Here is a 12,567-nt window from a genome sequence, read left to right as displayed (position 1 = left end):
TATTTCATAGATCAGTTTTACCTGTAATCACAGTTTCATAACATATAATCGTACTGACTTTGGTTTGGTGTCATTTTCCGATTTTGGCTCTAGACTGACTGGAAAAACAAATAAGCTCTATTTTTAGACGATATACAGTAAGAGTGCTGTGAGGTCGGGCTTATTGCGCATTGCCTAAAGGGGACACAGCAACTAGAAACGTGAGCTATTTGATACTCTTTGTGATATTTCAGACTTTCTTTCTTCTTGCTGCTGACAAATGGAAAAAAGAAAAAAAAAACTTGAATACTACAGTGAGTGAGTGACAGCCAGCGGAAACAGGCACACCTTATCGTATCTCTCTTATATTCAAATGTTTTCATGGCTGTGCATGCATGCGCCTGGAGGAAGAGGAGAAGAAATCATTTCCAAGAGGGCGGTGCTACTGTATGAAGTAGGAACAGCGTCAAAGTTAAGAGTGCTTCCAAACATTAACTCGAACTTTAAGTGGCCTCTGCTGTTAAATAGAACAGAAGGAAACCGAGCAGGTAAGACGACGGCTCGCCTCTGCCGTGAGATTTGTTGACTGTAATGTGATCTGTCGATCGGGCTTAGCGGGGGAAATGTCCCGTTAGTAGCACGGCTAACTGAGCTCTTACCTGTGCCAGGTAAAGTCGGCGTATACAGTACAGGTAGAGGTACACTTTTCTGCCTTGTTTGTTTATTTGTGTGTAACATGGGCTATCGAAGAGTAGCCTACGTTACACAGAGCAGGGCAGGACTACTTTCTGATCTGCTGACTTGCGTAAAAAGAAAATGAGTAAGCGATCTAACTTTACAGTAGGATATGTTGCAACAGGCCTCTTACAGCCTGTAAGAACTAACTTGACACGTCTATCAAGAAGATATTAAAAATAAAAGTAATATTACTTGCTTAAAGTGCTTAATCTGGAAGCTGTCACCGTAATTTGCTATATGCAGCTGGAGACTGTCCATTGGGCGTCAGATATGTCTTGTTTCTTTGTTTCTTTTTTTACACTATAGTTCAAAAGACTACGAGAAGAGAGGAAGGAAGCGCATTTTCAATTAAAGCAGCAGGGTGTGCCAAAATATTGGCGTTATCCTTAAGAAATGACAGGTTGAAGAAGATTAATTCAGTTGAACTTGTCTAAATGTTTAATCCATTAATCACCATACTCCACTACTTTAGTAGCCTGTATAAATCTTTAACGATTACTTAATCTCACAAGGCGAAGTTGGTGGAATTGGTTTTGAGGTGTCAGTTCAGGGCTAAAAATCTTGTTGGGACACCAGAGTTTTTACAAACTTCAAATATGTAAGGCTGAATTTTGTTGAAGCATACATAAAACAAATTACAGAATATTGAGGTATGTAATGGCCACTGAAATGTGTATTATCATGTTTTATTTTACTCTTTGTAAAATTTCAGACTATATGAGCTACAACTCCTTTAGTAACTAATGGAATATCATATTTTTTTTAACCCAGGCCAAGTTGATGTAATTCACCTTCTATGCTCCTGAAAAAAAGAGGCTCAGATGCTTCAGGATGGACGAGGCTCTTCCCAGCCTGAGCTCAGTTTCAGACTCTCTGGAAGCAGACAGTGAGGAGTTCCAGCTCAGAGTGGACTTCTTCAGGAAGTTGGGTTACACCCCATCAGAGGTCATGGCTGCTTTGAGGAAACAGGGCTTAAGCACAGACACTAATGCGGTGCTAGGAGAGCTCGTTAGGAACAGAACCAGCAGTGTACCTTGCATTTCCAGCTCTGACAGTGACGAGAGGAGCACACGCCAAAACGACTCCCTGCAGCCTCCCAGTTGGGGTCTTGGGTCCTGCAAAAACACAACGCAGCTGTGGGACCAAAACAAACCGGACAAAGAATTGAGGCCTGTTGTTATTGACGGCAGCAATGTTGCCATGAGGTAATCCTGATGATACTTCCTGCTCTGTAGATTATCAGATTAAATCATAATCCATGAATGTCACAGCTGCTATGAACACTTTCTGAATAAGGACAGTTATTTTTCAAAGTCTTATTTAACTCTCTATTTTCCTACTATGTCGTGTGACTTGACTTTTTAAAGGAGGTGTTGACTGCACTGCCCGTGCATGTTTTAGCATGGACCGCTGAGACATTATGCAAATTCTAGATCCTCTACTCAGAATCCCCACCTTTTACCAGAAATTATGTGCAATATGTGACTTTAGGACTGGGTAATAGCCAGAGGGAAGATTCCTTTTAAGCAGCATTTGAAGACGTGGTGTTTACTCAGATCAGTGTAATTTGTTAAGCCTCCTTTTGACTATGAATTAGATTAGATTATTTTCGGTCAGATTAACTGAACCCATGTTATCTCTTATGCTTCTTTTTTTTTTCACAGTCATGGCAACAAGGAAGTATTCTCATGCCAAGGGATTCAGCTGGCGGTGAACTTCTTCCTTGACAGAGGTCATACTAGCATTACTGTGTTCGTTCCCAGCTGGCGCAAAGAGCTGCCCAGAGCTGATGCTCCCCTGACAGGTGAGGATGGCAGAAATAAAGCAAAGCAGACAGATGTTTCTCATCAAGTAGACGGGACAAATTTCAGCCTAACATCCCTGTGAGGCGAAGTTAAATGAGGTTAATACTGGTGACACAAAAAGCAGTTTTCACACGGGGTGTGAATGACAAATAAGGTTTGATTCAAACAGAAATGAATCTGATATTATTTTCATGCTGGATGTTAGCACGACCATAAAGATGGAATTAGACCCTTAAGACTCACTAATTGCTGGAGGGGAAAAAACAAATGTGATGTGTGCATTGCTGACAAAATATTTTGATGTGCTTGTGTTCTCTTTGAGTCCAGGCCAATAAAGAACAGGTTTTGTATGTGTAAAAAGGCGTCCATTGTAAGCTGTCAATGAAAGAAATTCTTAGAATTGAAAATTCGTTGACTGCTTTTAGCAGTCAGTCTGGTTCTACCATCTGCTAATTTTCTCATTATTGGTTAGTTTAATGTTAGAGAAGACTAAAAGTTTATATTTTAGTCTCCTGGCAGCAGGCAAGACCAGTGAATCCAGGAGACTGAGAACCACACCTTCTGAACTGTCAGATAAGACAAAAGATACAAAAAATTCCCCTCCGGGCTCAGTGTGTGGCACATGCAATGGTTACAACATAAGCTGATCACTTCTGTTAAAGTGCCGACTATGTTAGCCTCTTAAAGTTTCAGTTTCTGTACAATGAGATAATATCTGCAGGGCATATCCTGCCGTAACCACACTGTAATCAGAATGTTTACCCATAGATTTAGAACAAAAAGTAGCTAAAATGGATATAAATCACTAAAGATGTTCTTAAATGGTAGCCTGATTGTTTTACTCAGAAGGTAACAAATTCTTACTGATAAGGAACTGAAACAAATGAAATAAGCCCACACAACTATTGTAACAGAGAGGTTGCCATTTATTCTAGTTTTTGCGTACAAGTCGTGCTAAGATGATATTTTTTTTCTTCCCCCACTCACGCTTTTTTCTTTGTTAATACAGAAACAAATACTGTATTATACAGTGAGTTTTAGAGGTGATTTTTTTTAAGCAAGAAATGAAAAACTTAGAAATTCTATCACATAATTCTGTATTCATGAATAATTCCCACATGAGCCAGGAGATATTACAGAAAAACTAATACATCTATGCAAAAAAAGTTAAGGTTGTGAAACGGGGTATTATTTAGTTGGCCAGCATAAAATATTTCCATACCAGGCCATGGCAAGAAAAAGTGGAAATACACTTAAATGAGTCACTCTGACTGTTTTTGGGTGGTTACAATATTGTAATCACAGACAGTCGTGTATAATAGAGTTCTAAATTTATCCCAACTGATTCACTTATGTCCGTGTATTTATAAAGCCCAGATGAATATAATGTCAGTGTATCTTTGTGTAAATATTACCACCTGCAGCACAACAACTAAATAAAAAGGATGGCACATCCTGGAGCATAAGCCCCTTGTTGCTCTCAAGAATTAATAGCTGTGCAGCCTGGGTGGAGCAATCCAAAGGTTCTTTTTTTCAATCTTTGAACAAGGAAGTAAAAATCACCATGTAGTTACTCGTGGGAAAGTCCCATCGGGAAGTAGAGATGGGGATTTTTTTTGTTTTTGTTTTTTTTTTTTTTGTGTGTTGTTTTTTTTTCCACACCTACCGTACTTGATGTTGTAGTTAACTACTGGTATCTATTTACAGTAAGTTGTTAAGTTTTGACAGAAGTTAGAAAAGTGCTTTTCTATCACATAAGGTTTTCTATCTTTTGTTCATCACACAGAGTTCAAGGTTCATTTCACTTACCCTTAACTTGTTTTGAAGCACTATCAATGTGTGTGTGTGTGTGTGTGTGTGTGTGTGTGTGTGTGTGTGTGTGTGTGTGTGTGTGTGTGCGCGTGTGTCTTTGTCGTGCATTTATTCACTCAGCTTGCACATAGCATGATCTAGAGTAATCTTAAGCTACCCCTCATTTCCTTATGTTCTAATTCCAAAAAATTTGTGGTCTTGAGCAATCATTCTCCAAGGTTTATGAAGGTTTTTCAAAGTTTTACTCTAGAAATTTTCTGCTAAAGCACGCAAAGTATATCTGAAAGTCGTGTCTTTAAGAAATAGGAAAAAATCCAGATCTGACACAGGCCCAGAGAGATGCATCTACTGTTCACTGAAGCCTCGTCAGAAATGGTTTCAATGAAATGGTGGCTGTCAAAAACCATTCGTAAGGAAATGAAACGGGGAGAAAAGGCTGAGGTATGCCAAAATACACAATACCTGGACTGAAAATCAGTGGCAACAGGTCTTATGGAGTGATGAATCTTGTTAGAATTTTTGGTTCTGTTCAGAAGAGATCAGGAGAAAGGTACAACAGTACATGTCTGCAGCCATCTGTAAAACATGGTGCAGGCTCTGTCATGGCTTTGGCCTGCATTTCATCCAGTGCTTTGTGGAAGTATGAACATAGAAAAGTGCTGTCAGAATCTTGATCAACCATGCAATAGCATCCCAGAGGTGTCTGATTGGCAGCAGCTTCATGTTTCAGCACGACAGTGATTCATAACACATTATCAAGTTTGCAAAGAAATACCTGGATAGAAAAGAAAAAAATAGAATGACCTCCCTAGGCCTAGAAATTCAATTCAATTTTAGTTTTATTTATATAGTGCCAAATTACAACAACAATTGTCTCAAGGCACTGAAATCAGCATTATGGAAGGAGTGTGGGATGCTCTTCACAGAGAAGGGAACAAAAGGCTGCCAACATCCAATAAAGAGCTTACTGGATGTTGGCAGCTTTTAAAAAGCCTGGAGAACTATTCCTGAAGACTACATAAAGAAATGACAAGAAAGCTTGCCTGAGAGAGTTGAAGCTCTTTCAAAGAATAAAGGCAAATATTAACTTTCAACCTTGTTAAAATTGTACAAACTTTGTTTTCACCTTGTGGTTTGGCATGCATCTTTCAATAAATCCACATCTTTTTAATGTGTCACAGTACAGTTGAATACACGAAATCATTTAATACAGCGTAAATTGTCAACTCTGGATCTGTAACTGATTACTGGTTGCACTTTCAGATCAACACATTCTGCTGGAGCTTGAAAAAAGGAAAATCGTTGTCTTTACTCCATCACGCCGTGTTGGGGGCAAGCGAGTGGTTTGCTATGATGACCGCTTTATTATCAAATTGGCGTATGAGTCCGATGGAATAATCGTATCCAATGACACCTACCGAGACCTCCAAGCAGAAAGACCTGAGTGGAAGAAATGCATTGAAGAGAGGCTGCTCATGTACTCCTTTGTGAATGACAAGTAAGCCTGTTCTTCTGTATGTGCCTGTGAAATACCACATTTTCCTTCGTGGTGAATTTTCCAGAAAAAGAATTTGCAGCTTACAGCAGAGTTGTGGGGAGACCGGGGATAGTTGTAACGTGGGTCAGTTGTAACACTTCCAATTTCTCCAATCAGGGCTAAGTTTCAAATGATGTGACTCATCCTGTGCACGCCCAATTCAGTTCTGCTATCACATGTGAAAAATCAGCACATTTTGTCAAACACTGACAATTTAACATGAAAAAAAGTAATTTGTATGCCAAAAAGTAAGTTTTTCTACTTTATTTCAATTTCTAATAGCATTATCTGCTTTGCAGTTAAACTCATCAAACTTAAATTATGTTATTTGTATGTCTATGGGGATATATTCTGTGTAGGTCTTTAGTGCTAATGTTTTAGCCGTTGGCTGTAATGTTAGCTAGTTCATGGCTATAGGAGTCTGGGTCAGTTGTAACAGCAACAGTCTGGGTTAGTTGTAACAGCAACAGTCTGGGTTAGTTGTAACAATAATGCAGATGTTAAAACTTACCACACTATTACTTTAACTTATATTAAACAAGTTGGGGCAACGACATCAGCAGAGAGAGATTCACTGGTCACATTTGTATATGTGGTTAATGCCATTGGCAACACAATTCCTCCACTGTTTGTGTTCCCACACATACATTATGCAGACCACTGTGTCAGAGATGGACCAGTAGGAAGTACTGGTAGTGGAAATAAGTCAGGATGGGTGCAAGAAACAGATTTCCTCATCTTTCTGAAGCACTTTGCAAACCACACCAAGGTAAGCCATGATAAAAAGTAATTCAATTGCGATGCTGGTGAACAACTACATTTTTTCAGCTTCATTGTTATGTTCAAAATTGGTGCAAGAGTTGTAGGTTATAATGCCCACTGAGCCAATGAGGCCAAACTCAAGGAAGACCAACCAAAATTAATGAAATATTCAGTTGCAGAAAATTCCAGAATTTGTCTTTTTGGGGGGTTGGAATATGTTCAAAAGTTAGATTTCTGCATTCTGTCACACACACAGCTACATAAATGGCTCTAACTGCATTCATGTGTTGAATAAACAAAGATTACATGTTAATATTTTGTTAGTACCCTTATTTCATTGTGTTACATTTCACCCAGGGATATGTTACAACTAACCCAGACTATGGGGTTAATTGTAACATTTCACTCTTTGTGTTTGAGACCATACCATGCAATGGGTAATTGTGCTGCAGAGAAAATAGCTGCACTATTTAATAGCAGAGACATGTAAATACTTTGCATTACATTTTGAATCCACTACCTTAAAAGAACTCCAATTTACAGACAGAAATGTCAAAAATGTTACAACTATCCCCGGTCTCCCCTACAAGTGGATGAAGAACTCTACAATTTTTTGTATTTTTCTACAGGTTCATGCCCCCAGATGACCCTTTGGGTCGCCACGGCCCCAGCCTTGACAATTTCCTTCGGAAAAAGCCTCGTCCTACGGAGCAAATGAGACAACTCTGTCCATACGGTAGGTACGATTAGCATATCGATCAGGAAGTGTTACCCTCTTCTGCAGCAGAGAATGTGCTGTCCACATTAGATCTCATCAACAAAAAATCTTTTTGCTTAGGGCTGCTCAATTAATCGAATTTTAATCACGATTACGATCTGGGCTTTCAACGATCATTAAAAACGACTGAGCCGATTATTAGCCCCTCCCTCGTGCTTTACTCTCGCGCTGCTCCGTGTGGCAAATCGAGCGCACCTCTCTGCATTTCGAACACGCATCACAACAATTAAGAGGACCCGAAGGAAGCTCGGAAAGCTAAGCAGAAGTTATTTGGAGAGGACAGTGACTGCCGTTGGTTGAAAAGAGAGGTAAAAAAAAAAAAAACTTCAGTGGTGTGGAAACATTATGGGTTCGTGGAGTGAGACGTGGATCAAGTAGACATAGTGTGTAAACTTTGCTATGGTGTCATAGCTGCACCACAGAGCAACACTACAAAGTTCACTAAACATAGATGTTTACATTTTTCATTTATTTTTTATATTGCAAACATTTGCACTGTTATCAGTATTTGCACACTATTTTATATTATTTTTCAAAGTCATTATTCAATACATTGTTATTGTTAACCCTTTAAATCCCTGTAGAACTGGAGCCGCATAAGCTAGCGCAATAATTTGTTTTGCATATGAAACCGGAGGAGTTGTACTTACATCTTATGCCATCAGCTTGTCCTCGGTCCCGGTTTCCTTCCACATAAAGCTTTGCAAAAATTGCATAAAAAGCGCTTGCAGGAACAAAAACATAATATTCCAGAAACACTCTTTGCCAATCCGATCAGCTGTTCGTAACACTTCCCACAGTGAAACAGACGTCAGCGCGAACTGTCGCATGTTCGCCATTTCCTGTCCGAAACCGGAAGTGACGTCATTTTCGTGGAAAATGTAGTTTTTTACTTGTAGGCCTTAAAAGCCTATACTGGTGCTTTTATAAGTCATGTTTGACTTTTCTGAATAGTTTCTGGGATGCTTAGAACTCGAATTACACTGCTGGAAATAGTTTATTTTGATGCACATGCTGTTTTCTTTGCAAATTTGCATCATAGGATTGTTTTTTGTTTTTCCTGCAGTATATAAAAATTGCTGTATCTCCAAAATAAAACTATGAAGAAACTCAAAATAAATTTCCTGTTGTTGTAAACTATTTTTTTGCAACTTTTTTGTATTTAAAGTTTTGAGGGATAAGCCTCTTAAATTTCTCCAAGTAGAAATATATATGTAAAAAAAACAAAAACGATTTTCAATTTTTTTGTAGTTTATTGCACTTTTTTGCAATTAATGTAATTACTATGGACTTAATGCATACATATTATTAAAATATGGGCTATAACAGTTGTATTGATGTATAGCAACTTGAAATGCTCCCAAAAATGGCACTACAGCATATAAAAAAAAATAATATAAGCTCTGGCGGACTTGGTTCTATGGTAGGTCTTAAAGGGTTAAATAAATATCGTCAAATAATCGAGATCTCAATTTCAGTGAAAATAATCGTGATTATCATTTTTGCCATAATCGAGCAGCCCTATTTTTGCTTATGTGTCTTATTTTTCTCCATCACAGAAAAAAAGTGCACGTATGGCATAAAGTGTAAGTTCTACCATCCTGAGCGGGTAAACCAACCCTATCTGTCTTTAGCTGATGAACTGAGAGAGAAAGCCCAGATTTCTACTGTAAAAGAAGAGAGAAATGCCAGTTTGTCACCCAGACAGCTTCAGTCTGATCCCGCACTTGCTCAAAATGCCTATTTTCATCCTCGAGACTCCAACAAAGAGCTCAAAAGAGATCAGCAGACTTCCTCACCACCTTATCACGTTAGTGAAAACAAGCTGCTGTACTGGGAGGATCCTAGACACAATCCAAATCACATGCCGTGTTCTGTAACAGGAACCCAGTGTCAGAAAGAGTGGCCTGGGTTGCACTTGATGCCAAATCATTACTATGCCAACATGTCTCAAGAGTACCTGGATTCAGGCCTTGGCTCATTTGAGAGTCAGTACTCTGATATTTCGCATTCCCTCCACAACTCAAAGATGCTCAGGCTGCAGTATCAGAGTGCTCCTCCTGGAGCCACAAATTCTCCCGTACATTTAGAGAAAAATAACATCAATCAGCCTTGCAAGTGCTGTTCTCATGCAATGCCCTCGACAGTTCACCAGCAATTTCATGGAAACATGGACTCTCAGGCACAACCCCAATACAGCGCCTATCACCCAAATGCCCTCACACCCACTGCTTCCCACCAGCGCAGCCTCCCCAGCCATTTCCAGTACAGTGGAGGCACCCATGTTCAGCAACATTACTGGTCAGATCCCTTTCAGGGGTTACCACAAGCCAGCAGACCAAATAGCCTCCCTTCTTCAACTCGTTCTTCACACTACCACAATTCTTGCTGCTCTAGCAACAGTCATCAGTACTATTCAAGGGGACAACAACCATCTTCTGCTGCATTTGACTCACAAAGGTTAGAACTCCGCAACAAGCTCAAAACTATCTTCAACCCACATCTGGTGGATACTGTCATGGAAATGTTTCCAAATCTGATGAATGCTGAGAAACTAGCTGCAGAGATACTGAAGCTGAAAGCCCAAAGAGATCTTTTCTGATTATTCTTCTTTCAGACCTGTCATTACTACTTGCCTTGACCTCAATATAGCATCCTTATCACCTTTTCAGAAGGTCGCATAGTGCCTATAGCTGAGTCATTTAAAAACTAATTCTGTGCAATGTGCTATTATACTGTAAAAATGAAACGTTTTATTTATGAATGATTTAGTTAATCTGTTATAGGTTATATTTTTTTTTTTTTATGACACTGGAGTCATATGTCTTTGTCATCCATGTTTTGGATAAAAAGTGCCTCTAGATGGAAAACGGTTACATTTATGCATATTTGTTTATGCATATTGCTTCAAAGTTAATTAGTTTTAAGTTCTCATGAAATAACCTGTTGCTGTACTATGTGCTACTTTTAATCTTAGTTTTTCAGAAACAGCCTGCAGACAAGTATTATCCTTTCAAGGGACAGTTGCAGTATACTAAAAAACACTGGCAGTCAGTCCAGAAAAGTACCCAGGCTTCCAAATATTATTGAAAGCAAAGTAGCTGAGATACCACAATAAAAGAAAAATGAAACGCTAATTATGTAGGTGAGCTATAAAAACCTTTATGAACTATGGATACAGCCACCATGACATAACCAACTGGTTTGGGAAGTCCCCTTTTTGAGAGCATTTTTGCTGTTGCTATCTTGTTTTTGTTTTTGTTTTTTAAACAAACATGACAAGTGAGGACGGAGAAAATGAGGACACCAAACGCTCATGCAATGGTAACTTGTCACACAAGTTACACAGAAGGTATTTTCAGCTGCTTTCTTATCACCACAGTAGATAGATCTGCATGTTTGACCTTCCTGATGTAACCAGTACTAGGAGTGCATTTACCCTGTGAGATTGGCTTTATGTCTCCTCTCCATCTCAGGCCAGAGAGCTTTTACATGTAAGGGTAACATGTTACCCTCAGAGCTACATCCTGCTCATCTACTTCACTGTAAAGACAACACCACAAAAAGACAGCTAAATAGAACTCCTGCATGCTGTCTCTGTCATTGCTCGTATGTTTAATAAATGTTTGCATCTATCCAACCTTCAGCATTTCGGAAATTACATCTTAAATGTGCAGGCTTAAGGTAGTCTTTGATCTAAAGAGGCATTGAGTCATCCACTTTACACCTCTGTCTGAGGTTTCCAAAATAAAGTTAATTGTTGAATTCGTTATCTGAATTTTTTCTATTGTGACTTTTGAGTTTTTGCATTAGAAAAGGCAACTGATGATGTCCTGCTGCATTTTTAAATTGTTTTTATTGGTCGGGAATTTTGTTTCTCCTTTATTAACCAGCTCAAACTTTAAACTTTCAAGAGTATTTCATCTGATATATCAATAATTTTGAAGTGTTCTTACCTGTCAGCATTTTGTTTCTGTCCTGATAAGATCTGGCATGAGAAAACCTGTAGTAGGTTACGTCACAGAGGGCATGTGTAAAGTCAGTAGTTTGATTTACGGCATACGCCTCTCCAAAGAGCGACTCTGTTGCTTTTAGTTCCCCACTTCTGAAATACCTTTGGTGTCCTTGCTCTGTGAGCTTCATAAGTAAATATAAAAGTCATGTAGTCCACAAAGATAAGCTAACATTGCATGTTTTTGCCATACAGTGTAAATGCTGATCTTGCTAGGAAATTGAAACTGAACTTAAAAAAAGGCTTTGACCCAAGCAAAAGGAACTTGCTGATGTGTCATCATCATTTGTTCTGTAAACCTGAATCAGCTTCATGAATCATTCTCTGAATAACTGTCCCGATTAGTGTGTGTAGGAGAGACTACAGTATAACGTATAAAAATGACAGTTATGGAATTTAGTTCTCATAAATGATTTGTATTCTCTATTCTTATATTGGATCATTAACTTCAAATGTTTAGTGTTAGAACTCATTGTAAGAATATTTAGGAAATGCATTGTCACTACCTATTAAAGTCTATTGTAATAATAATATGTGTGAAGTCTATTACAACACAAATGGACGGGGATTAGCACTGTTGCGTGGAGAGCCAGCCAGTGGTTTAAATCCAGTTTCATGTTTCCCCATACCTGTGTGGGCTCTCTCTGGCTTCCTCCCACAGTCCAAAGACATGCATGTTGGTTTAATTGGTGATTCTAAATTGGCTATTGGTGTGAATGTAAGTGTGATTGGCTGTCTTTGCTGTCCACAGCTACCACTTTACACCCAATGAAAGACAGGATACGCTACAGCTCAACGGCGTTCACGAAATGGATTTGCAAAAGAAAATAAACAGCTGGTATGGGGTTAGTGGATTAATCCCAAACTAGTTCTTCGGGTTTATTTAATTCACTTGTAAATATCCCTCTGATGTTAATCAGAGACCAAACAACAGTGATCCTGATTGCCTCACAGATAGAATTGCTGCCAAACTGTCCTACTCAGTTTCACAAGAAACAGCGCAGCTCGTGTTGCAAGCCTGGACGAGAAACTGTTTTTTTCCCCCCCAGTGACTGAGGGAAAGGTAAGTGTGTGTGTGTGTGTGTGTGTGTGTGTGTGTGTGTGTGTGTGTGTGTGTGTGAGAGAGAGAGAGAGAGAGCATGCT

General features: G+C 39.0%; 1 protein-coding gene across 1 annotated transcript; it reads left to right on the top strand.

Moving 5' to 3' along the window:
* The first annotated feature begins 302 nt into the window (after positions 1-302).
* zc3h12aa (zinc finger CCCH-type containing 12Aa) lies at positions 303-11,928 on the top strand. The gene is made up of 6 exons (XM_080896492.1): positions 303-527; positions 1,489-1,922; positions 2,382-2,521; positions 5,598-5,832; positions 7,263-7,369; positions 8,971-11,928. The coding sequence occupies exons 2-6, from the start codon at positions 1,549-1,551 to the stop codon at positions 10,011-10,013; spliced, it is 1,899 nt and encodes a 632-aa protein (XP_080752618.1). The 5' UTR covers positions 303-527; positions 1,489-1,548; the 3' UTR covers positions 10,014-11,928.
* Positions 11,929-12,567: the final 639 nt, after the last annotated feature.

The sequence above is a fragment of the Rhamphochromis sp. 'chilingali' genome (genome assembly GCF_963969265.1).
Source record: "Rhamphochromis sp. 'chilingali' genome assembly, chromosome: 11".
Taxonomy (NCBI): domain Eukaryota; kingdom Metazoa; phylum Chordata; class Actinopteri; order Cichliformes; family Cichlidae; genus Rhamphochromis; species Rhamphochromis sp. 'chilingali'.
This window is presented reverse-complemented; position numbering and strand designations above follow the sequence as displayed.

Coding starts and splice junctions, on each gene's coding strand:
- zc3h12aa (XM_080896492.1), top strand. CDS start 1,549: ATGGACGAGGCTCTTCCCAGCCTGAGCTCAGTTTCAGACTCTCTGGAA. Junction 5,833..7,262: donor TACTCCTTTGTGAATGACAA/GTAAGCCTGTTC, acceptor ATTTTTCTACAG/GTTCATGCCCCCAGATGACC. Junction 7,370..8,970: donor GAGACAACTCTGTCCATACG/GTAGGTACGATT, acceptor TCTCCATCACAG/AAAAAAAGTGCACGTATGGC.